Source organism: Pavona decussata, unplaced genomic scaffold (assembly GCF_977016875.1).
Source record: "Pavona decussata unplaced genomic scaffold, jaPavDecu1.1 SCAFFOLD_602, whole genome shotgun sequence".
Lineage (NCBI taxonomy): Eukaryota > Metazoa > Cnidaria > Anthozoa > Scleractinia > Agariciidae > Pavona > Pavona decussata.
In genome coordinates, this window is record NW_028145860.1 from 2883668 (window position 1) to 2911090 (window position 27423).

General features: G+C 38.8%; 1 protein-coding gene across 1 annotated transcript; it reads right to left on the minus strand.

Moving 5' to 3' along the window:
• Positions 1-484: 484 nt before the first annotated feature.
• LOC146449388 (fibronectin type-III domain-containing protein 3A-like) lies at positions 485-27008 on the minus strand. The gene is made up of 27 exons (XM_085101224.1): positions 26163-27008; positions 25724-25753; positions 20750-20793; positions 19810-19940; positions 18779-18838; positions 18085-18223; positions 17169-17350; positions 16310-16437; positions 15657-15700; positions 14898-14984; positions 14711-14786; positions 13905-13967; positions 13404-13469; positions 12969-13087; positions 12270-12381; positions 11971-12042; positions 10719-10822; positions 10047-10160; positions 9862-9933; positions 9371-9448; positions 9165-9257; positions 8591-8796; positions 7971-8015; positions 7014-7187; positions 6689-6855; positions 5749-5882; positions 485-4751 (listed from the first exon to the last, which is right to left on the minus strand). The coding sequence occupies exons 1-27, from the start codon at positions 26680-26682 to the stop codon at positions 4407-4409; spliced, it is 3405 nt and encodes a 1134-aa protein (XP_084957350.1). The 5' UTR covers positions 26683-27008; the 3' UTR covers positions 485-4406.
• Between the last annotated feature and the right edge of the window lie 415 nt (positions 27009-27423).

Below are 27423 nucleotides of genomic sequence, written 5' to 3' on the forward strand. Positions count from 1 at the left end.
GCCCTAAGCGTCCAGGGAACGTGACCCGAAAAAGAAAAAAAAGGCGCCAGGAAAAGATAAAGGAAACCGGACAAGGGGTGGGGTACCGGGATGAGTGGGTGACGCTTTTCTCTCCGGGTATTTCCCCGACACATCTTCAATTTTTTTCTCTCGCCTTATGGTCTGGATTCTCTTATTGTCGTTCTCATTAGCTGTATAATATAGAGAGGAGACAGGAGAGGCAAGGAACCTGGAGAAAAGAGGCTGACCAAGAGAAAAAGAGGGAAATAGTTGCCTAGTTCCTAGGCCTATCTCTGTCTTTTATCTCGGTCAATTCGTTTCGGGTCACGTGGTCCGAGCGAGAAAGCGTCGTCGCCTCGTGACCAAAATGAATGATCGTGAGGGCCTGGGAGAAAGCCATACAGCGATCAGGCAAGGAAAAGAAAATCATTTTGCAGCGGTGTATATAGCAAAATGCAAAGCGCGGGCAACACAAACAAAGCAATTCATTTCAACACAACATTTAGTGGTATTTATTTGAGTACAACTGTCACAGATCAAAGTGCAGGGTATACGTTGTTAAATAGGACTGGGATCTCTGTACAATTTAACTGGTCATTATTATTTTACAGGGTTTTAATCTCTAAAAATAAATATATCTCTTCTTCGAATTGCATTTTCAATAAACGTTAACGCTTTATGATTTAAGACATTCCCAGATTCCTTCATCCGACATCAATCTATTAATAAACTAAACTATGTGTATGTGTCTAGAAAGGAAACCTTACAAGACTCACTTCTGTAACGTGATCTATTTGTTTTAAACTCTAGAGCGGTTTTCAGTCGATTGTCGAAAGCAATAGGCTATTTTCGAGTTGCTGTGAACCTCATTATGAAAGCGAGGCTAAGTGCAAAGCTTTTCATATGAAAATGAGTTTTGTTTGCATGTGAATGAAAACTAATTTTCATAATAAAAACTTTGCACTTAGCCTCGCATTCATAATGAGGGTCAAAGCAACTCGGAAATGGCCTATTGCACGTTTACGTTGATTTTGCTTTACTACTCTCTGTGATTGGTTCGCAAAACTCGCGTCACTTTCTCAACCAATGAAAAACTAAACCAAAAGTAACCGTGACTTCCTCGCGCGCTTTTTCCCGCGCTTGGCACCGGTCACATGATTGGCCTCGAGTTCTGATTGGTTCACTGCGTCTGTTGACTGTTGTAATTGGTTCTTCGACGCTCATTTGAAAACCGCTCGACCAATTGTTAATTCAAACGATTTCTCAACTGATTACAGTCGAACCTCTTTCAGCAACCACCTCTCGTAAGCGACCACCCCCCTTAAGCAACTATTTGTACACGATACAAATATCCGACTTCTAGAAGACCAGCTTTCTTGGTATTTTGGACGATCGCCGATGAGTGGCTCGACTGTAGAGTATTCGTTAGTTATAAAGTAAAATAAATTATCTATTGCCAAGTGAAAACGTTTTGAGACCACTAATATCATTTATTTTTCACGTCACAAGACCAGGATTTGAGATCGAGGTAGTCAATCGCTTCCCTGTTTGATTGTCACAGCACAGATTTGTCAAACTTTGTAGAATCCCCTCTAACGAGAAATCAGAAACGAACAGAAAAAAACCACAAGTCTAAGAACTTTTTTGTGTCGAAATAGACAAAACGGTGAGAACTTCGAATATGGAACACTTTTTTTTTTGTTTCTTTCTAATGAGGCTGCCTGGCAACTTCAATACAACGCACGGACTATCAATCATACATCCTACGACTTCTACATCCAAGGATCTCTTGGTTCAAGGTATAATCTATTCAGCAAGACGCCTCGTCTCTTCTGTATCTTTATCTCTCTAACTTTTGCAATAATTGAATTTATTTAAGATGTTAGGTTACGATTAGAATAATGTAACGGTTCAAAATCTTGCGTCTGTGGACAAAATTCTCAAGTGTGACCATTTAAGTTTAGTGTTTATGTGAAAGCTATTGAACAGCACTTTCCTGCACAAAATTTTTCGGCTCAGTTTTGAGACTGTGAGTGAAATCCTCACGTGCTGTAAAAGTTGGTTATTACTTTACGTCGATGGATGAAATGCTAGAGTGTGACCATTCAAATGAAAGCTACTGAGCAGTACCTTCCTGTGGTGCTGTTTATTATGCTTACAAGGTGGTTCTCAGTTTTTGAGTCGGAATGAAATCCTTGAGATTAGAGCGAAAGCAATAGACTATTTCCAAGTTACTTTGAACCTCATTATGAAAGCGAGGCTACGTGCAAAGTTTTTGTTATGAAATTTAGTTTTTATTCATATGTAAACAAAACTAATTTTCATAAGAAAAGATTTGCACTTAGCCTCGCTTTCATAATGAGGTTCACAGCAATATTGAGCAGTCCTTCTCCATAGTACCATTTGTTTTTGCCATATTTTTCAAGTAAAATTTGAAAATGTTGTCTAGTCTCAAACCAGTGCATACTCAATACAACGAAGGCCTGAATGTCTGGGCCAAACATACAGATGCTTTGTCTTGTTTTGGGGTTAAACAAGCCAAAAACGATCAAAGGAGGACAGGTAAAGTCTAAGATAGAAATCAGTAGGTAACGAGGTTCACACAAAAATATTTCACCACCTCTTTTCTCAGTCGTACTGTTGCGTAAGTTCACTTTAAATGAAACTACAACCTTGGACACAAGTGTTGGAAAAAATTCTCCCCCCCCCCCCCCACCCCCACCACAACCACCACCAATTCAATGTTATTGTAGAAAACATGCATGAGTTGGAATTGCCAACATTGAAGAAGGGGGGAAGGGGGCGACAAGAACAATTTCCAACACGGTACGACTTGGGAAGAGTTGAGAAGGCTACAATAAGTGATAATGGCCAAGAACGGTTTGTTATGTGTAGATCCACTGAATTTTATAGGGACATGTTTTGTATTTACTGGTACGAAGAACATTTTTACCATTACATATCGAGTTGCAGGAATGTTAATATTAATGTTTAAGTCAAAGGGCATTTTTAATCCCCTATATATATTACGAAACTGAGAACAGCTTTAAGCTGTACCTCGGTATACAGTCAACTCCCTTTTTTACGGACACCCTCGGAACCGCGCGTTAGTGCTCTTAATAGCGAGAGTCCGTAATGGCCGGAATTATTTAAGTCAAACGTCTGTAATGTATTTCACCGGGGATTTAGTTGGTGTCTGTATTATCAGGGTGTGCGAAATACCGAGGTGTCCGCAAGGCGAGAGTTGACTGTACTCTAAAGTCCTCCCAGCCTCTTTTCGGGCAGTCACGAAACGTTTATCTTAACCTCACGCAACGGTCATCACAATTAGCCGCACGTCACGCAACGAGCAAACGCTTCGTGACTGGGTTGGGCTGGGGTCGCTACTTATTAATCACTTAAGCTTCATATAATTATATGTCCTTTCTATTTAACAGCCCCGATGCAAATGTTAATTAATGAAAGGGGCATTTCTTCTACACCAACACCACCGGATAAATTTGCTAATTTTTTTTTTTCGCCGGGTTGGACTTGCGTCCACACCAAAACATGTGAAAGAGAATTAAGCATCACTATATCAGTATTACCCATTAATTTGTCGTGATAAATTTATTTTTAAGAATTACCGACAATCTGTTGCCGGTTCTTCGTCCCTCCCAAGACACATCTGGAAACTATATTACTTCTCTCTAGTCTAACGACCCAGAAGTTTGCCAATGGAAAATATTTTATAACTTAATAAGCGTTGTGGACTCAATGTTGGATGAGTTAGAATACATGGAAAGTGCGATAAGATGTCATGTCGTGTTATATTAATTCACTTTTGACAACACTTTTTACCTTCTTAGCACTCAGTTCCTTAATCTTATTTGGTATTCTGGAGGAATAAATTGAATATTTCCTCCTACGATTCCACTATTCGATACTAATGAGTGCTTTCCTTGTTTAAGAGAGCATGCACAACTCTACCCAGGAGAACCTCTACAATATAGACATGTCCACTGGTCCCCAATACACATAATTCATTTCCTCTGTAAAGTCAACTACATTTGTAACGGACAGCTTCTGAGACAACATTTAGCGTTCATGATTATTTCGCTAAAGGAAAAGTTTCTTTTAGTAATTCCTCGGTATCAATGTTTCACCGAGGGTTGACTTTAACAAGGACAGTTACGCAGCGCTGTCTCTTTTGTGTCTTCATTTACGAGATTTGATTGTGCAGTGGAACCTGCTTCATGACAACTCTGTTATTAGAGTCACTTGTTTACTATGAACAAACACTCATGCAGACATTTTCTTATCTGAAACCCTGTTTAACTGACTACCCCAGTTTCCTCTTTATAACTAAATTCACAACAACAACAGCAACAACAACAAAAATAAAATCTCAAGTATTACATACTTGACTAGTCTGAGACGCCAAACAGTGATGGCAGCAACAGGACTACAATGACCACCAACAAAGAGAAACCAGAGAAGAACACCATGGCCCACTGCTTATCAGTCAGGGATATTCTACTGGTCTCTTTGATTCTTGGTTCCAAGTTATCCTCAGCTGCGCTGCTTTCCGCAATCTTCTTCTTCTTGGGCGACATGGTCCTTGCTGACGTCACGGATGAGAAGACACCTTTGATGGGGCCTGGGGACTGGTTTGGAATGTTCGTGAGACGCAATGCGCAAACTCGGAAGCGGACCTCGGTGGATGATGGAAGCGAGTCGTACTCAAACTTCGTTTTTGGTCCCTGATAAACCTGAAAGTGAAGCAAAACGGTCGCCACCAAACCGTCAATGATAGTAGACACTTCAATACATCGTCATTTTCTATTGGACTCTAGGTAGTAACACCACAGGAAAGTATAGCTCAACAGATGTCATTTGAATGGTCGCACTTTACGATTTCATCCAGCTTAGAACCATCTTGTACAGCACAACAAAAAGCACTATCACCACAGGAAAGTACAGCTCAACAGATTTAATTTGAATGATCGCACTTTAAGATTTTGTCCAGCTTAGAACCATCTTGTACAGCACAACAAAAAGCACTATCACCACAGGAAAGTATAGCTCAACAGATGTCATTTGAATGGTCGCACTTTACGATTTCATCCAGCTTAGAACCATCTTGTACAGCACAACAAAAAGCACTATCACCACAGGAAAGTACAGCTCAACAGATTTAATTTGAATGATCGCACTTTAAGATTTTGTCCAGCTTGGAACCTCCTTGTACAGCATAATAAAAAGCACCACAGGAAAGCAATGCTCGATTGATTTCACTATAATCGGCACAATTTGAAATTTCATCCATCCAGACGCAAACGTTATATCACCACACGACCCTCAGAATTGTTCAAACTGGAACTGTTGGTAGGTAGAGTTTCTCTCAAAACGTCGCTTTTGAAATGCTCTCTCAACAACATCCTTAGCGTACTGTACTGAGACATTTTAGCTAGCGTCAGCTGTCTTCTAGCCACCGCGACATACAAAGTTATAGTAACACAGACGATCTAACATTGATCAGCATCAATTTTCTCCTTGTAATAGCAATGCTTATTCCACCCCTGAGGTCATAAGAATTAAGGATATGATCACCCCAATTGAATTTTCTTGATATTTTAATAACGTCTCCCCAGTACTTTTACAACAGAAGTATGGGGACAAGATAGAAGAATTTGTTCTTTGATATTAGGGGCTAAAGGTTTAAGCAGAAATATGAGTCACATCAGGCTATCTAAAGCTAGTACTAACCTGCACGAAATCTTGGTCTTTTCCAATGCACTGACTCTGTAGTAAATATTCAATGGTTTCTCCTCTCTTTACAGTCTGCACAGGTTCCCAGCTCACAAGCAACGAGGAAGATGAAGTGTTTTCAGCTGTCAACGCTGAAAAAAGGTCAAGGGGGTTAGTTTCTAAAGAAACTGTGGTGCTGCGTCGGTGGGGGGTAGAAACAAATGTTTGGTTTATCAACAGAATTGATAACTAAAGGTAAATTGGCCACTGTAAAGAGATTCGAGTGCTGACGTTTCGAGCGTTAACATCAGAGCAAATCGGATTTGGATTCGCTCTGTCGAAGGTCTAACGCTGAAGCGTCAGCACTTGAATCTCTTTACGGTGGCCAATTTACCTTTAGTTATCAACTCTGTTGATAAACCAAACATTTGTTTCTGAAAAAGGGTCGTTGAAGAGGTCATTTCTCGTTTTCTTTGAACCAGCTTGATGACATAACACAACAAGTACGGTGCAAGTTCTGATGCAACAAACTATTTGGTTCCTATAACTTCTGCTGATCATTACATTAACAAACTTTCTGTAAATGAACAAAATTTGACGAATTGAAATAATTATTGTCCGTAAGTAGCGACTCCAAAAAACAGAAAGACAAGGTCTAAATCGTTCTGGAATCTACATTGCATCCGCTTTCAATTCATTGCATTGCCAGAATTATACTCTACTCCATTCAAACAAGTACAGTCAACTCTCGCCTTGCGGACACCTCGCTATTACGGACACCCCGATAATACGGACAGCAAATAAATCGCCGGCAAAAATAAATTACAGACGTTTGACTGAAATAAATTCCCGCTATTACGGACTCTCGCTATTGAGGACACTAACACGCGGTCCCGAGGGTGTCCGCAAAAAAGGGAGTTGACTGTACTCATTCTGCCATCCTATTTTAATAACTCACATTTGACAGTATTTGGCGGCTGCGCAGTAGTTACAAAGGACATAACATCAGAGAATAGCCCAGGTCCTGCATCATTGCTCGCCTGAATACGAAACTGATACTCAGTTCTCTCCTGCAGTTTTCCAACCTTGTGAGATGTCGTAGGTCCATTAAACACGGTCGCAAAGCTGAAGAAATAGTAAAAGAAGATCAAACTAATATCATTCATTGCCCTTTAATAATTCTTGTCTATGCTTTTTTCGTGAAAACTTACTTAAATGCAGTGAATAACACGCTAATGGACTGTAAACTCCTTGTGACATTTTCAACCTGTCGTGACACTCACCTTCCATTTTTGTCCAACATCTGAAGTGTGTATGTCACGCCAGCTGCACCGGTCTTGCCGCCTGTAGTACTGCGTGACGTCCACCTCAATTTCAGACTCTGATACGAGGCTGTGGCAAGTTCCAACAGTGGAGCGGGTGGGGGGAGGTCACCAGTGGATGCAAATACAGTGGAGCTATGACAAAAACAACAATTAACGCCTATGTCGCAAATGGAGGTTGGGTGCCCAGGAGCCAGGGGCTGGTACCGCCAACCCAAACCCAGGTAGGTAGAACACCCCATAAGCCTGCCCTACCCACAATCCAGCCACGAGCCCCGCCCGCAACCCAGCCCCAACCCTAACACCCGTCACACTGAGACAAAAGGCTCAGTGGAAAAATAATAAGTACATAAGACAACGAACTAACCCTGACCCTAACCAACCCCCAACAATAACAAGGTAACACTACTGGGAGGGAAGGGAGGGAAAGAAAAGCCCAACAAAACGCGATAAACTAGCCACGCCACGAAAAACGCTGAGTAGAGTAAATTTCCGAGCACGTGCAAAGGAGCACGCCTAAACTGCAAGAGAATACCGCTGGCCACGCAACTGCCTGCAGACCTGAACCAGGCCCCAAACAATAATGTAACAACAAATGCCTAAACGCTAATGTGCTACCCGTGCTCAAACTATACGCCAATAAACGCTAACGCCTCGCTACGCCACGCCACCACGGAGCAAACTTGCTCCAAGTCGTTAACTAAGTTAAATTACATTTAACCCTATTAAAATGTGACAAAGTGGTAAGGTCAGCCGGGATAAACAAGATTAGAATCTCTTAATCTGACAGGGTAAGCTCTCAAAGAAAGTTAACTCTTTAAACCCTGGTAACAGCATCCATATTCTCCCACCAGTCTATATGTGCTTCTTGTGCTGCTAGTTGAGAGAATTTGTTTGAACATCAAGACAGGTTCTTACCTGAATGGACCACAACCTATTTTGTTTACAGCTTGGACACGGATTCTGAAACAAACAAATAAACAAAAACAGATGAGGGTCACCAAATTTTTATTACGTCTTATTATTACTTACCATAATTTCCAGGCTTTATTCTAGAATGTGTCTTCTGAAGGCCCAGTGTGCTTCCTAAAGTTGGAGGGGTTTTTTTTCGTGATGGAGCCAATATATCTCAACTGCTCAAACAGAACATAAGAATGGTGGTATGGAACGTTCTATAGGTTGCTTTGATAGCAGATTAAATTTGTCAGGTGTTGGTTTTAGGATATAATTCAGAACAATAGACCAATTTCGACAAATTAAAATTCTAGCTTGGCTACGAGGCTAAGGGGAATGTGACAAAATAAATAAATTAATTTTTTATCTCCAAACCTCAATGTTACTGCCATTGTTTTATTCCCCCAAGCCTAGTGTCCAAGGTAGAATTTTAATGAAATTGGTCTATTGCAAATATAATCACGTTCGCAAAAGATATTCACTTGTACCGGTAAATTCTATTTTCAATGCGAACATACATGTAGCCTTGCTAAGTAACAATTTGTGCCAAGTTGACATGATAACTGTGCAAATGTTTTGCTCACCTGTAAAGAGTGTTTGGTTGGAGGTCAGTGATGTCATACTCCTGTAGAACTGATGTCTCTTCCTCAGTCTCAGACCCCTCTCCAGTCAGGACATCAAAGCTAATGTTCTTACAGCCTGCCACCTCTATGTTATAAGAAGATATTGCAGCGCCATTGTTTCCTGGGTGCTTCCAACGTAGACGTACATGGGAAGATGACTGCTGTACCTGCAAAAGAAAATTTACCAAGGGGTGACTTACAGGAGAAGTGGTTGCTAGAAGAAAGTTGACTGTATTCATAAAAGGCACCAAAAGTTTTCTCAAGAGGAATTAGGTACAAACACTTGTACATTAATATTCCTTTGGCATTCTCAGGAAGTTTGCTTCCTAACAGGAGTGTGGTATTCTGGGGCACCCAAGTAAATACTCTGGGCACCCAATTTTTTTGCAGCAGCACCTAACACTTTACATGTTGTGCTCCTATTTTCCCTGCTTTTGGACTTGTGGGATCCTTAAAATCATTCTTAGGCAACAGCCTTGTAAAAGTTTAAATGCAATAACGATTTACTTCCCTTCTGAGGGATTCTGTTACTTACCACTTTTATTGATGTCACGGCAGAAGGCGAGGCTGCTGGGGTTTGACAAGTACTAACTGCACTCCAAAGACTGGGGCCAACAGCACTGAGGGCCTGGGAAGAGAAGACACTTCAGTGAGTTAACACGGAGTACATAAACTGCTTTACATATACATGTATTAAAGCAAGTTTTCAGTTTAACTCTGGTCAGTTTCATAGCAACAAACCTTAACTCTGAAGTAGTAAAAGCTGGCAGGACTAACTCCTTTGCGGACTTCACAGGTTTTGTCTGGGCCAGTGTACAGCTGCAAGGGTAACAGAATTAATGTGAGTATACAGTCACGCCAAGAACACTGTACTCTATGTGGTAAGCCTCTGGCCAAAGCAGACACTCCCCACCCCACTGACCACTCTGTTTTGGAACAGTGAGAATTATGTTCACTTGTATATGGTAATAGTACCAGTGACAATCAGAGATTAGGGAGTACATGCAATGTCACCAGGCTATCTCTCCTTTGCCAAGTTGGTGATGATGTCATCTGTCCCTGCAAAATCTGTGGCGTATGCCAGATACGCATCCCACAATCCATTCTTCAATCAATCCATATTAGGAGTGTGTTCTGTCTATGTTGCATGTGATTAAATAATAAACCCTCAAAGACCTTGAAACAGCTAGAGTAAGGCAAAAGCAAATAATACACATGTACAGCACATGTACCTCAACAAAAGTCCCATCCTCCATCCATTCCAGAGTATAGCCTGTTACTGGAGTCCCATTTACCTCTGGACACTGAAAGAAAATGAGTATAAAACATTCACAAGAAAGACATTTCACTCTTGCTTCAAAGAATTTCAAATGGCAGCTGCAACAAAACTACTGACAGCAACGTCATTTTTACTCACCTCCCATGACACAATGATAGCAGCAGCCGAGCGGCATAAGGTATAAGGTGCCTTAGGCATATCAGGGGGACCTGGAGCTGTGGTTATGTAGGACACCGTTGATACTTTACCCACCTATTGAGATAATTAACACACAGGCCTACATGAGTATCAGATGCTGCTACACAGAAGTAAAGTCACACATACAATCTTCTCTGTTCTCCTATAGAGTGTTTCATTCATGCCTTGTACTTTTTTTAACAACTTCTTTAAAAAAATTGTAATCTATCCACTGTAAGAGACAACTGTGCAAGTACTCTGGTATTGAAGAAAAAAGAACAGGTGACCACAAAGAGAAATAAGTGCCAGTTATCTTTGCTTCTTATATGTTTTATTCATGTAGACGTAACACTTTACCTTTAATTTCTTCACCACATTCCCAGTAGCTAAAATAGGCTAAGTACAAAAGGCACCTTTACAAATACACTAAAAACTAAAATTGGTAAATATAAGTTGGAAGTGTGAATGTTGCAACAACATTTATTTGACACGGTCTGATCTACCAACACATTGGTATGTTTTCTGAAATGTATACACACACAGACGAACAATTCCATTAATTTTGCCAACAAGCCTTTGCAAATTTAGTTTGCCATGTAATATTAATACAGCTACTTATTTATTAGCCCTTACCCCAGCTTCATTCTTTGCCTTTACTCTGAATGCATATGTTTTGCCAGGGAGAAGTCCTCCCACTGTACACACATTGTCAACAAGATGAGGAATCTCTTTGAATTCTGAAACAAATAAAACCCATAACTTGCCTTTTGTCATTGAAAAAAACATTACATGTACAGTGTGCACCAGGTACATTCCTGGTTAACATGTAATATAATAATGAAGCACGCTCACTTTAACTGTTGCCCATTGCAGCTTTCATTTCCCTTTTGTTTACGTCACAATTACAGTGCGACTACTTTTACCGGAGTCACTTAAACAAAACTGGCCAATCAGATTGCAGGACAAGAACAATGAATTTCAACCAAAGCCAATTGAACCAATCACAGTTAGACGGAAAACAACATTTAAAACCCAAAAGTTTGGAATTATTCACTGTTTGTATCCTATTGTGATATGATTGGCCAGTGTTAAGTGACCCCGGTAATAGAAGTCGCACTGTAACAATAATAAATGAAATGGAAATGAAAGAAAATGCAGGTGACAGTTACCCTCACTTTGATTCCAACAGTTCAACAAAACAAGAATTTGCCAACTGCGTGCTCTTTGCAAGAGGGGGATTCTTGACTCCCGCATTATTTTGAGGCTGAAATTTTGCCTACCAAATAACTGAAGTGAAGAGAAGAGGGTGGGGAACTACAGTGAAGAGGAATCACATATTAACGCTAGTTTGATGTGTAATTTACTTTCAATTGTATGTTTCATTTATCAACAGAGTTGATAACTAAAGGTTAATTGGCCACCATTAAGAGATTTAAGTGCTGACATTCCAAGCGCTAGCCCTTCATCAGAGCTTCCCACAGTTGCTATAGAAACTAACCCCCTTACTTTCAATTGGTTTGCTTCAGCTGCAATCATAGCAGAAGCTAGGGGGTGACTGATCACACTGTACAGGCTACCACCAGCAGTATGCAGGATGTTTGTCCCATGAACCTAGTTTAATGGCCTTAGCTATCACGAGTCTCCTGTAGCTCAGTGGTAGAGCATCCGAACTAGTAATCGGAAGGTGTTAGGTTCGACTCCTGATAGGAGCACTTGGATTTTTTTTTCCGAGTATGCATGCCTGTGTCATTTACTGATTAATACATCATTCTCAAGTTACACATAGTTGAGCTGAGACCTAATTGCAGCCCCACGCAAGATCACCACTGAGTATGAAGCTCTAAATCAGTGTCAAATTAATATGCAGGGTCTTTAGAAACCATACCTTTTGTTCCTGGGTTCTCCATTTCCAAGATGTATCCAGTTATTGGAGCACCTCCATTATAATTGGGTGGATCTGCAGACAAGGTACAACAGATTCACTGGTCAACACACATGCTTGAGAGCATTGCAGAAACCTAACATACTCAAATTTGCAAATGAAACACCCAGTGGAACTTATATGGTCTGTAATATCCTGAGAACTAAAGGCCCTTGCAGTCCTTAGAGGTTTCCTTGAGGTTTTCCTGATTATTGCAGATGTGATGCAAAGGAATTTTAGACCATCCCATAAGTTCAACTTACCCCAGCGAAGATCCAGAGTATTTGGCTGAGGTCTGTGAGTTTTTGATAACACTGGGGGATTAGCTGGACCTGGTATCACTGGTAGTGTTCTGATCTTCATCACCCTTGACCACTGCAAAAGTACAAACAAAACAGATGGTACTATCTCAGTATTTTTGTAGCAGGAAGAAACAGTGAGTATTACTCTACGTGGGATGTTGGTCATTTCATGTCATCCTTGCAGGTTTCTTTGCCAGTCTGCTGGTTGATGTCCACTGTATAAATATTGTCAGTGGTAGATTCAGCACTCTGTAAAAGGTGAGGGCCTAGGGTAAAATGGTGGAGGCCTAGATTGAAAATGTTGAGAATTTATAAAACATTAGTACTAGAGACCTTGTTTTCATTGACAAAAAGGTGGGAAATCAGATATTGCCAAAGGGGCTGTCGCCAATAGAAAGTTTACAAACACAGAACAATATTTGTAATTCCTGGATTCCAACTTTTTAAAGTTGGAATCTATAATGATTGCCATATTGGGCATCCATAGTCAAGATACTCACAAACAGTTTCCATTAAATTAACCTAAATACAGCACCTTAACGAAAACTGGGACATTAACGTTAGGCTTTCATTGACGCAAATATATCTTGGGGCTTTATAGTGTGACACAAAGCAATTGATGACATAGTCTGTTTGACTATCTTTAAAGAATTTACTCACTTCACTGGTTCCACCCTCACTAACAGCTGCATAATGGATCCTGTACAAGTGTCCAGGAGACAGACCAGTAAAAGTGTATTCACACTCCAGTCCTCTGTAAACTTCTTTGAAATCTCCTCCTTAAAACACACAAAAGACTGAATTAAAAGTCTCATTTCCAAGCTTGAAAATACACAGTAACAGATGTATACCCCCTCCCCCATTCCCTATAACTTGAACAAATAGGGCTATCCTAGAAATGCACTATTCATTTGCACTTTAGTAAAAGAAACTGTTCATCAGTCATATGCATTCAGATGTGATTACATTAGTCCACATAAAAAGAGCTGGTAATCAAAGAACTAAGTGAATGGAACAAGAAGCTACTCTCAATTTTATTTGCTGGATTTTTAAAAACTCATACTTTGACTTTAATAAATTTAAACAGTGCAGTACCTTTTCCATCATCTGCCTCTAGCACGTAAGCTGTGATCTCTGATCCTCCAGTGTCTGATGGTGGGGCTAAAAACATTTTAAAATTTTAATGTTAACTCATTTCATTCATTTAACATACTACTGCAAAACAGCTTGGCCCATCCTTGTGCATGTTTGGTAAAGCTTTTCTTAAGGGCAATTTACACGGTACATCTTCGTCGCATGTAACAAGCTTACGACAGGCCTATGACACAAATTGTTTTGTGTAAATCAAACCTACAACTCACTTGACTCGACTGTTGTGTATGTCACAAAAAATGTCGTAGGTATAGGTATTGTTGAGTGACGAGAGTTGTGTGTGATTTTTTGCATGACACAAGCAGCGCCAGTCTAGAAAATCGCATGCGACAGTCGTAAGCAAAACTTGTACCATCTAAATTGGCCTTTACACAATCATATGAAATAACTACATGTGAATAACTGCAAGCACATTAATTTAACAAGCTCTCTAATCTTAATTACCCCATGAAACAGTGAATCCTGAAGTCCGGACTTTCCCTTCAAGCACAGGACAAGAGGGTTGACCTAAGAGAAAAACAGGATGGTACCTAAAGTTATTTTACTTACTAATGTGCCGATGTGCACAATAATCAAATACAGGGTTATACAAGCTGTGTACAGTCACAAATACGACCCACAAGGCCAGGTGTTAATGCAGTTTGCACCAGAACTGAGAAGAAACTGGGAGGATTGTGTGATTTAATATACCTGCCTCAGGGATGTTCATTGGAAAATCCAAGGTTGAGGGGTGTCTCAAAAACATTTAAAGGAAAGTAACAGAAAGGAAACAGAATGTCCCATTTCCATGTGGGGTATAGATATTTTCTAGGATAACACATTGCAAAATCCCACCCAACCCCCTCTCCCTCCTCTCTTCTACCCCCACTACCAATAGGATGGGTCACTGGTTCATCATAGGATAACTCTCAAGGCTTCCCTGTCAGTACACAGCTGCACTGAGAAAGATGATAACATTTCTGGTCTAAGGAGATAATTAAAAACAACTTAAGAGACTGGGATTGAGATTTAAAGTCCCAATTTATGAAGCAAACAATATACAGTGGAACCTCTCTTTAAGGACACCTCTCTATTACGGACAGTTCACTTGGTCCCTGAGAGACAGAAATCCATATAAAGCCTACTTCTCTAAAATGGACACCTCTATAATGCGGACACTTATTCCCGACACCAAGTATTCCCGTCCCCTTGGTGTCTGTAATAAAGAGGTTTGACTGTACAGACTGTAGCCAAGATCACCAAGCCCTCACCTGGTCTTTCAGGATGAGTACCAAACATGACTACATCACTCCACTTGCTTTTTCCTTGAGAATTAGAAGCAAGCAGCTGCCGAAAGAACAAAAAAATAATAATAATAATAAAAACCTGGTTTTAGCAAAAGAGCATTGAAATAAGTCTTGGAAAGTGATATTTTCCCATCTATTCAAGAGTACCAACCCTAAATTTGTAACAAGTGTTTCTCTGTAGCTTGTCAATCATGCAAGTGTTTTCCATTCCACGATACACTACACGGAAACCATAGCCCTAAAATACAAAGTACAATCACATTAGGTGTTAAAAGTATTTACATGACCATCAATAATTATTATTGTGTTTAATAAGTTTGAAAAAAAAAATGTATAGTCTCTGTTAAAAACCAAAGACAAAAGGATCATTAAAATGTAGAGAACTGAAAAAATTCAAGCTACAAACGTGTTCAAGTAGTTATAAAAGAATGCAAGTTAATTCCATCCACTCTTTTAAGTTGAATTCAGTGAGCTCTGTCTGAGGTGGGGCTAATTTGATTGTATTCCTGAACTGGAGTTTACAAACTCTTCTAACTTTCTTTGATTCTGAAGCAAAGTTTTAGCTAGCAGGGTATCTGACAGGATAACCAATTCTTGAAAACATTATAATGATTAAAAATTTGCCAATTTTTTTAAACATTATTTTGTAACACATGGTGCATTCCTCTTGGCTAGCTACATAGTTTCACAACTGTGGTCATAATTTGTTGAAAACCTTTACTGAGACCAGAGATAAATCACATTTCACACATGTAGCATGTACTCCCCATCCCCCCTCCTTCAATGTTGCGTTCACAGCCTTTCTTTCACACATTGAAGGGGAGAGGGGGAAAGAAAGAGGAGCATTACAACAGTTATGACTGAGCATGCAGGTTTCTGAAGTACTGTACATAATGTTAAAATGATTTACCGTAGCACCATCTTCCATTTCCACTAAATACTCAGTGATCTCAGCTAGGAAAAAAAAAATTATACATGAGAAATGTGCTGTAAAAGAAAATGTCAGTACATAAAGAGAATGGACAAAAATGAAAAAGAAAGGATGAAATATTCCTTTTTCTAGGCAATCTAATTAAAGAACATACAGCAATCTTAAACATACACAGAGACCTACTTTCTGGAAAAAGTTGTTACATTTGGATATTTGTTTTTGAAAAGCCAGCCTTAATTCTCCACATCCTTAGCGGGCACAATCTTAACTATGTTATCTCATGGTTGCTACATGTATGATATCAACGGTTCCTAACTGTCACATATTGGAAACCCTAGCTTCCACAAAGACATTTGGCCATGTTTGTTCCATTGAGCAAAAAATCAGCCAACAATATTGGCTGTAGATGGCAAAATTAATGGTCACTTACAGGTTTTGGGACAGTTGTTTATTTGACATTTAGCTTAATTTCCCAGATTGTAACTAAATGTATTAACAGTGAACTAATGCAATAATAAAACTGTTGACTCCCATCTAGCAAATCATCTTGACATATCTAACTGTTTGCACTCTAAAATACCATGCTGTCTATAAAAACATCACTCAGACATCCAGGTACTGTTCCTGTTTACCTCCTTTTGATTCAGGCTTACTCCATGATAGGTGAACTGAGTTCACACCTGCCTTGTCCAACTTTGGAGGAGTGGGTGTCGATGGCACACCAGCACAGGACACACATTTCAGCTCTTTGCTGAATTTACTGCAGTACAAAGGAATCAGAGTTAATTAAAAACAAGTGACAAATAATATTATTATTAACTATGAGTTGAATGCGTAAAGCTGGGCATACACTGAGGAAAGGATTTAGGATTTAATACAAGAAGGGCACACAAGGGTTGGGAGAGGGAGGGAGCTGTCAGTGTGGGAGCCTATATTGGAGGCATCTGGAATCTAATATAATGCTCATTTGAACACTTTCTGTACTTCAATGTGGGCTGTTTTGAAGCAAATTTTAAGACCACTTACTTACTACATTTAAGTTTTTGAAAAATTATTTTAAAGAGAGCTTCAAAAGTGAAGAAAGCCATTACAACTCCCTAAAACCCCCAAATCCTAGCTACCAAATTATTTAAACAAATTGCTCAGACTAAATTCCAGTTCAGAGAGTTCGCAACTGGCATAAATGTACATAGATTTATGCAAATTTGCAAACAATCCTGCTCAGTGGTTCTGGCAGGCTAGATTGCAAGCAGTCCCTTTCTGGTCAGTTGAGAGGGTTGGCTCACAGCGCAGCAAGACTGGGGCGAGGAGAAATAAACAAGAAGAGATTTTCCCCTTTTTCACGCCTCTCCTTAAGCCCCCCTCCGCTCGTTTGCTCCAATTTTTTACCGCTCGGCTATTTCACGCGACCTTTCGACTATCAAGAAAGGGACTGCTTGCAGTCTACTGGCAGGCCCACTTTGAACAATGCTTGATGTATTCAATACACACCTGGCTCCAATACTATTGACAGCCTGTAGTCTGAATGAACATGGTGTAGCTGGAGGTAGCTTGTGTGAGAGTTTAAACTGTCTTTGTGGCCCACAGTAGACCTCTGTGTAGGATCCTCCCTTCTCACCCTTGTTCCACTCTAGTCTGTATAGTGTGATTGGAGAGCCATTATCTGATGGAGCCTGTAACACATTTAATGGAAAAAAATTCAATTATCAAGTGAAAACATCATGCACAAAAAAATAATAGTGTGTTCAATCAATCAATCAATCAATCAATCAATATTTGCCCTTCTCAAACTCATTAATAATTCAAAAGACAAAGAAAATAATATTATGCACTGTGACGTGTTTGGATATCTGATGAAAAACTCCTCGTTTTGGCATCCTTAATTTCCCTTCAAAATCAGTTTGTTTGAGAAGTTATATCAAACACTCATCACAGTGTTTCATCACAATATCAAAAATCTCGCAGTTCGTCAAAAATACTCCACTATGCATCATATTTTCGACTCTCTTCTTGGTGTTTGATATGTGATGAAACACTGTGTCTCGTGTTTGATATATTACATAAAGATATTTTGTATGTTTACAACAATTCAGTCTGTAATGATTATTCCTTATGGAGCAGGAGCTCTCAACAAACCCTTGTGAGCTTAATGGGAAGAGCACAATATTTATGCTGCATTATTTATAATAGATAATTTATGTCTGTATTGTAAAGCTAAGACAATATAATTGTTTTTTACAACTAATCAATTTTATGTACCAGTGCTTCTTAATTTTTTTCTTAAGGTGTGAATTGAATTGGCACTTTTAATAGCTGTTGGAAGTTTGTTCCATATTTGATGTCCCTTCTGTTGCTTCAGAAAATATCCATACCAATGAATAAAATAAACATTATTTTATAAGCTAACCGTCCACTTGAGAGTGAAGCTTGTCTTTGTTTTATTTGCAAGATGCGGCTGAGCAGGAGTTGATGGCACAGAACATGGCATGTCACAAGTTGCTTCTGGTGAAAACTCCCCCTTGTCATCATCCTTCTCTGCTTGTATTCTTTCAATAGCAAAAATAAAAATTTAACAATTACAGCAAAACAACAAAAACAACACACTAAACAACAATAGGGTTGAGTGAGTTACAAGGATGACGAAGTGGTGTCGACAGCACTTAAATGCCTCTCACTAGTGTGGTCTGAGTTCGATTTTGGAGTTAACACCTTTGTGAGTTGAGTTCATTAAAAACTAACATTTCCAAATTTTAATTGGATCTAGAATGCATGTACACATTTTAATGAGTTCCTAGAGAACTGTTTGGTGCTCCCTTTTTCTTTACGTTTCACATGTAACCCATTGAATGGCGCATTGATTTTGAACTTATACACTCAGGGTATACTCCATTCAAGCCAGACATTTGATTGGAAGTGAAGTAACTTACAATAATTGTTACTTCACTTCCAATCAAATGTTTGAGACACAAAAAACAGATTGTCAAGAGGTCATTGAGGTGTATCAAAATGATGGAACCACTTTGCAATTTTCTTGTTAAATAAATTTCAATACATACTGAAATATAAACAAAATTAAATAAAAGAGAAACATCTTAAGTTACCTAAACTTGTAATGTGTTCCTGGTCTGAGGTCTTTAACTATAAATTCTTTATCTTTACCACTGAAAAATAAAATCAACAGTCATTCTTCAGTTACAAGTCAGAGAAGGTTTTAGATTGTGATCTTTTCATGATGGCCTGCTGAGCATCTCAGCAAATACTCCTCAAACATTGCAAAGTAATTTTACTCAAACAGAATTTTAATTGAGCCGATTTCACTCAAATTGTGACAAATTAATCCTTTAGGCCTGGTTCATACTAGTGACAAAAGCAACGGAAGCAGAATCGAAATCAGGGTCAGAATCAAAAGAATTGTCTGACCTAGTGTGAATCAATACGATAGTAGTAGAGACGGAAGCCTCACTCTTGTTCAAAATGGCAGAAGGCTGCTATGTTTTCCATTCTAAAGTTTGTGTAAAGGGCCTGGGAATGAGATATGCAATTGGTTTATTCTTCTGCTTACGCTTCTGATTCCGATCAACCAGTTCACACTTGATATATAGCAAGAGAGGGAATTAGAAGTGGAATCGGAAGAAAAAGAAAACGTTTTGATCCTTGTGATTCTGATTCTGTCAAGGTTACGATTGCAATTGAAGTTTAGTTCCGTAATGTTGTTGAAAGACCTCGTAAGTACAGTGATGCCAACTCGCCTCGTCTCCTGCTCTTCCTCTTTGGTATATAAATCTCCCACTTTTTACGTGCACTATAAATATTGAACAGAATTCCTCCTTGTCTTTTTGTGTCACACTCCCACTAGATAAGATTGAACGTGGATTGTGCCTTTCTTTTTTCCGTTGAACCTAATGAAATGTTGAAAGTACGGTGGAAGAGTGACCCCCCCACCCCCCACTGAAGACCTAAATATAGCCCTGATGGCACAGCCCTCGGAGGCTTTTCGCTGTTGCTGACACGGTTCTGCTGGCTGTCCCTGAAGATGTCTACTAGACATCTCCTGATTTCTGTACTCCGGGGGTTGGCAGGTATGTAAGTATATCAGTATTCTGAATTGGACCTTAATAGCAAATACAAGTACCTATAAACTGAGTGGTAAGGTGATGTTTTTGTGAACATCTGCAAATCAAAGTTGCATCCTGTTAGGTGGCTGTTGTTGCTGACTTGTCCTGCCCAAGACACCTTCAGTGTTGTGCAGGTTAAAACTTCAATCTAGGTGTAATATTTGACAATAAAATAATATTAAGTCTACCTTGCGATTTTATATACAGTGTACATGTGTCATCAATTTTTCTGCAGGTGTATAAGCTGTTGATGACAGCCTGAAATAATGGCTAATCATGCGTTGGAATAGTAATAATGATTGTAATAATACTAGGGTACAACTGAGATAGCATGCGGAGAAAACAAAAGAATTGTTTCGAAAATGCATAATACCAGTAAAAAAGAAAGACCTTAGTGTTAGGGTTCTCATTAGAAGGCGGGACCCAGGTACCAGTACCAGGATACACAAGAGTCAGTACCTGCCTACTTTCAAACTGAATATAAAGGAATTCACTTCGCGTGTAATTTTCTGCCCAGATACTCTCCTATAGGTGCCCCCCTACTTCAAAACTTAATGAAACCCCTGAGTATGACAGTGAATTAAAGTGAAAGGACTGAGAAACAGCATGAGCTGGTTTTGAAACTTAACAACTACAGTAAAATAAAGATTTGTAGTCTAAGTAATGTAACGTTTAAAATCAATGTTTATGAGCGTCAAAAGTGTCCACAGTTTATCCAAGACTGATAAATGCATTTAAAGTTTCAAGGTTATTTGCTTAAAAATGTTGATTTTTGCATTACACATGCTAACACTGTTACATACAGGAGTATTAAGGAAGCTTTGGTTTGATCCAAGTTAAGTCTCAATTACTAAAACTGATCAATAACATCAACTTATTAAGTGAAGTTAGCCCCTTCACTAAGGGAAGAGAAAAACAGAATATATCTAAAAGCAAGTTAATACTAAACCCCTTTACCTCCGGAGCCTTGTGTATCTTCAGCTCTTCCGACATTATTTTTCCTAGATCAAAAACAAAAGAACAAAGAAACCATATCAATATCAATTTCATTCACATAAAATTAACATAAAATAATTTTATAAATGAATCCTAATTTTACCATAGACCTGTAACTCATTATTTTATTTAAAAGATTAGGCCCACAGCTTTAACTCTTATTGTTAAGCCTTTTAAGTTTAATTTATCCAACATGTATGTAGCTGTATGTACAGTATTCCCACTTGAGATTCAACAAAACTGAAAATGTACACATAAGAGATAATGCTAAAACTAACTTCAGGTTTCAAATTGTATTCACTGGCATAAGCAATAAATAAGAGCAATAATTAATCATTTTCTTTTCATAATGGAATTTAACTTAAAAGTAAGAAACTTACAAACAAGAATTCTATTTGTTATTTGTATCTTTACCTTGAGGTTTCTAAAATGATTGCACACTTTACAACACAAACTTCACAGTTGCATTTATTTCATATAAATTTGATATGTTATATTTTATACAGTTTTGCCATGGCAGCCTTATTACACTTCTGGAATTTTATCTGTCACATCATTAAAAAAAAAATTACCAATGTTGAGGCGCTTCAGATGACATGCTTTTCAACAACCACAAAGGCTTAATAAATACACTGAATATTTTACTGTCAGCTTAAAACAACAGCTGGAATCAGGTGTCAGCTTGGAAATTAACAGAGAAAAATATCTTTGTTGGACACAGTGTTCCATATGATTTCAAACTGGGATAACAGACCTTTACACACTTATGATAAATTACCCTATTTTCTGGTGTATAAGTCGACCCCTGATGCCCTGAAAATCGGTCCAAAAAATAGACCTCGACTTACATATATGTATATACACCGTCCAAAACTTGAGACTTAATTATTGATCCAAAAACAGTAGACTTCATTAACATAACAAACTCCAGTGGCAAAATATACACAACAAACTTTGCAGCTGGTATAATCAGATACTTAATAAGTAAATGGAGCAATTTAAATTAATTAATTTTTATTAGGGTGTGTTCATTATTTATGGGGAGGGAGGCTGGCAAATGGGGAAACGGAACATTTGGAACTTTTTGTACCCCCCTCAATGATGAAGGATAACTCCCCCCCCCCCCCCCCGCTAGAACATGTAAACATTTTTGACACCTCCCCCCCCCCCATGATGCCTTTATTATCAAACCACACTCTCATCCCTCACTTAGCGCTTTACTCGCCTGCTTTTTGCTTGCTCTACTAGCAGCAGAAGAAACAATTACGTATGTTAATGTACAGTTTGAAGTGATACAGAGTGTAATCACTAGTCTGGAAAATACCACAAGGCAGCTAAAGAGGGTGTTTGTGCACCTGGCAGCCACTCAAAAAAAAGTGGAGTGAGTAGGAGGGGGAAAGAGGCCAAGAGAAAGGCAAAACAGAGGAAAGAAAAGAGAAAAAGACTGTGCCAAGCTGCAGTTGTGGAGTCCTTGACTGGGTAAAGTGCAGAAGAAGTTATATTGCTACTGTCAGATGACAAGATCTGCCTGCAAAACACTGACAGCCTTCACCCAACCGTTCTAGTGAAAGGCCTAGATCAACTTATTTCTGAGGGTGGCCTATCTGTTGGTGCAGCCAGTGAAATCCAAACATATCTAACTAGCAAATCCATTGAATGGAACCCATTTGCTGTGTAAACTATTGGTGTGAGATTATGGTTTGATTTACTGTGGTACAAGTACATTAAATGTCATGCGGTTCTGGAAGAATTAAAAAAAAAAAACCAAAACTAATGATATCAACCTTCAAACTTTTTTGTCCCCTCCCCCTCTTCCCCAGATCCAGAGTAAAACCTTTCTGACCCCCCCCCCCCCTAAATAGGGGAGTAAACTTCGCTTGCCCCCCCCCCCCTCCCCATAAATGAAGGGGTGTGTGGAATAAGGCCCTAAGTGACTTTTGATGTTAGGACAAATTCTCCTTTGTTTCACAAGCGAATACAAGGGAATTTGGAAGGAGAATCTAGCAATTTATCAGAAGTCACTTGAGGCTTTTTTCCAGGCACCCCTTCAAATAATGAACACACCCTTAGTAGTAATGTATTGTACATGACCCCACAAGCTTTCAGGATTCATATACATCGTGTATAAATAAAGGCAACCTACCTACCTAACACTGACTTGAATACAATGCCTTGCTTTCAAAATAATTTGAAACTTACCTTTTCCTTTCTAAACTAGTTACATTATTTTTAGCATATTTAGCACTGTAGTACAATTCTGATGTATGCTATTTAAGTTTGAAGGTTTTTTGCTTAAAATCCAAATTAAAGGTATTGCTTTGTTGTGTTATTCTGTAAGAAAATATCAAATGGACTGCATAAAAATAAATAATTGTGTGTGTATGGAAAAAAAAAACCAACGCTTTTGATGGACATTCGAGCACATGCTTCTATTTAGTTCCCAGTCTTCTTGGTATTCAAACTGTCTCCTTTTAATTTTTTTGAATGCCGAGGCCATTAAACTACAATCATCGAAAAAATTCTTGGGAAGATTCCAAAGTTCTACTTTGATTCGACCTTCCTCCCCTCCCCTGTTTCAATGTTGAGCTTCAAAAGTGAATCTTTACGTGTATATGATTTGTGGGGAATCCAACATTGAACAAGGGGGGCAGGGGGGAAGGGGAACCAACAAACAAAGGCCTCAACATATGAAATTAATAAACGTGCAGATGTCTTTATTTCATACCCACTTTCTGTTGCCTTGTTGAGTAACCTTCCCAAAACATTTTTTCAATGATTGTAGGTTTGTGTGACAAACATCCTACATACTGCTACCTAGGATTCCTTCACAAGTCTCCTATAGCTCAGTGGTAGAACATCTAAACTAGTAAGCAGAAGGTCATAGGTTTGACTTCTGTTGAGAGAACTCAAATTTTTTTCCTAAATATGCCTGTGACACTGACTGAATAACACATCATCAACAGTATTTCTTGTGAAACTATTTTTTGATTTACATCTTGTAATTGGAGTCATGAAGGCCCTTCAATGATGATGACAATGAAGATGATGATGATGGCCTAGATGAATGGGCAACAGACGTGTCCGTTTTACATTATGTTTACTGGGTAATAGGACCGGATGCCGATGGCTGCCACTATCAGTCCATTTGTTGGTCCTATCCCCTTTATGATTGTGAAACAGGACGAACTTGAGATAGACACCAGGGATGGTTACTGCTAGAGATCTATTACATCTCTACTGCCTATCTTAATAAATTATATAATTTTGCTGTGCATGAACAAACTTGAGATAAACACCAGGCCCCAGTTGTTCAAAGGCCAGATAACTTTATCCGCTGGATAAGGCACTATTCAGGGTCTAAAATATACTTCACATTAAACGTTGTCCGAGGTTTTCGTACACTCCCTAACTTAACTGTGGTTAGAGTGTGCATATTTGGTTGTACAAGAGAAAATACTGAAATCTTTGCACAGATTGAAACTGTCGGATAGTGACTTATCCACAGAATAAAGTTATCCAGCCTTTGAACAACTGGAGCCAGGTGTGGTTGTTATGTCCCCAGTGCCAATCTCAATGTATCATTTTGCTGTGCATGAGCAAACTTGAGATAGACACCAGGTGCAGTTGTTATGTCCCTAACGCCTATCTTAATATATAATTTTGCTGTGCATGAACAAACTTGAGATAGACGCCAGGCGTGCTTAATTGTTATGTCCCTAGTGCCTATCTTAATATATAATTTTGCTGTGCATGAACAAACTTGAGATAGACACCAGGTGTGCTTAATAATTATTGTTATGTCCCTAACGCCTATCTTAATATATAATTTTGCTGTGCATGAAAAAACTTGAGATAGACACCAGGTGTGGTTGTTGAGACAACCCCCAGATTTGATTGTCCGTTGTTCTACCGACTGAGCTAACATCTGTACACTGTAAGTTAACTGGCAAGAAACATATTTTCTAAAATAATTATTTCTAGTAGGCTAAGTATTTTTTCAGAAATATTTTTTGTGCCCAACAATGTAATCGTCATCAAGTGCCTATTGGTCAACCACCCCAGAAGTTGAACTTTATCCTTCCCTCTCTTTAGGGTACCTGTCTATGGGTGGCGGGGGAGAGGTTCCATTGTTCTCGACATATTCAAGATTTCCCCAAGGTAATTTACGTGGGCAAAACTGGTCATACAAGCATTTTCCTGGGGGAAAGTGTCAACAAGTCATGTTTCCCTACAATGTAAGGTCAAAAGGCAATAGCAAGACCATGGCTATCATATGGGGCAATTTTTTGGAAGAGCCAAAGATAAAAAAATATAAATTAAATACCACAGCAAATGTTTCTCAAACTAGCTGTTAGACTTGTACTATCTCCCTTTAAATAAACAATATTAGAAAATAATTGCTCTCTGAATTGAAGAACATGGACTGCTTTAATTTCCAAAAACTATAATACTCTCTAAGGGCCTGGTTAAACTAGGAAACGGTTTAACAATAATATTGAAAGCAAATGCTTCCCTATTTAAATTAACCATGCAACAAATGTTTAAAGCCACTCAAATCTTGTTACGAGAGGGAGAAATTTCTTTTCAATCAAGTCCAAAAAGATTTGTTGCTATCAAATACTTCTGAAGTGATCCCAGTTTAACCACATTAGAAGACACAACATGTTTTCACAACATTTTTTTTTTTCTAGTTTTAGCCTATAAGGTATTTTTTAATTATGTATATTTATATACATAACAAAAGGAACCCCTGTCTATACTGTCAATATTTTGTAAGGTAGTTCCTTTCATCCATTTAACAGGTACTTGCAGTACAAGCAAATCACTGATCGTTTAGAACTAACGTGTATGAAGCTGTTTGTTAACAGAAAATAAAATAGAAATGAAATACAGGACACTGAAAACAGAGACAAACTTATGTAAATATAAGCTTACCTTTTGTAGTCTTGGTTTCCAATGCTGTGTCTAAATGGGGGAGAAAAATTTATATTTTTGTGAGAATTTAATTTTCTACAAGTATTTTTAGTTGTTAAAAATAAAAGTATACGAATTAACACGTGCGATCGGCCCACGAAAAGATAGCAGTCGGCGGGCAGACAAAGAGAGGAAATGAGAAAGAAAAGAAATTCCCCATACACAAACAATGAATAATATTACGCTTTTAACAACATGAAATGACAGGAATTTAGCATTTTTGTAGATTTCAACAACAGTTTTTTTTGCGGGGAAAAAACGTGAAATTCCACGTAAAAAAGAAAAACGAGTCTTACGAAGAGGGATTTTCGTCTTAAAACTAACTGTTTTTAAAGAGTGCTTCTTTACTCTCAAGTTAAATTACAAAGAAAACAGAAATCGCGGAACTAAACTAAATTACCGTCTTTAGAAGAGTTAGACTTGTTGTCCCCATTCATACTGGCTGAATTAACTCGTACATACTGTTTCAGGCCTTGAATCGGCAACTGAATAACTTGATGGCAATGACCATTACAAATTTCGTCGTCTTTATTGCTCGCCTTTCTTTCCCGCAGTTTCTTCTGAAGTTTTTCCCGTTGTTTTTCGAGCCGTTCGTCTCCCTTACGAACATCACCGTTGGCGCTGTTTTGAGGTTGTTCGTTCGCTGAATCGCCACAGTTACAATGATGACAATGGTTCAAATGTTGAAGTTCTTGTAAACTTGAAGCATAATCAGAATCCAGTTCATGATAAACCCCGTCTTCCGAGCGAAATACTACAGAATGGTCGGTATCCGGATCGACGAGACGTACAATCTTCGGTAATACCTGATCTTTCTCAGAGAAGTTCAAACAGATGACTGTTCCAGATGACGTCCGAAGTTCGATCTTGCTTCCCTCTGCTACTTCTTGGGAGGGCATGTTATTCAACTCTGCCGACATTACCACATAGAAAACCCTCTTAAATGTCCGAACGGCTAGAGGGCAATCGTGAAATCAAACTATTTTCCTTTACAGTACGTACTCGAGACTTGTGAAAAATGTGAAAACAGCTTTCAACTCGACGAACTCTCAGCGTGCCAGAGGCGTTGAATATAGCTCATAACACCAACACCTCGGCTTCAAATAATAACTTAACTACTGCTACGTGTTCTGTGATCCAAAAGGGAAGAAGAAAGCGGTATTTTAGAGTAAATTTCTTTCTCGCCAGCTGCTAGCCACCATTCAGTTCCACGTAGCCTACGTCGCCTTTTTGTTTTCTTGCTCTTGAGAGCCGCTGACCGCAAGTTCTGTCCAAGAACAAAGAAATCTGCGGGGGAGGCGGGGGAAGGAGATCTACATCCGGAAGCTTAGGTTTGCTTACATATTTTATCACTTTCTTTGAGAAAATCAGATATTTTTAATAACTTTATCAATTAATTCTTCCTTCAATGTCATAATTTCTTTTCGGTATTTTTCTAAGAAGGGACTTTCCCATAATAAACGTTCTCAGACTAGACGATAACAGTTTCCTCAAATGAACGTTTTAACGCTGAAATTATCCCATGGAATTATCTGACTGGAGGAAGATTACGTTCATGTGGGAGATTCCGGCTAACAAGGAAAAAGACTTTTGTTTTGTTTCCTATATTGTGCTTAAAATATAGGCCATATTCAATCAACAGTATTCTGATTCCCAGAATA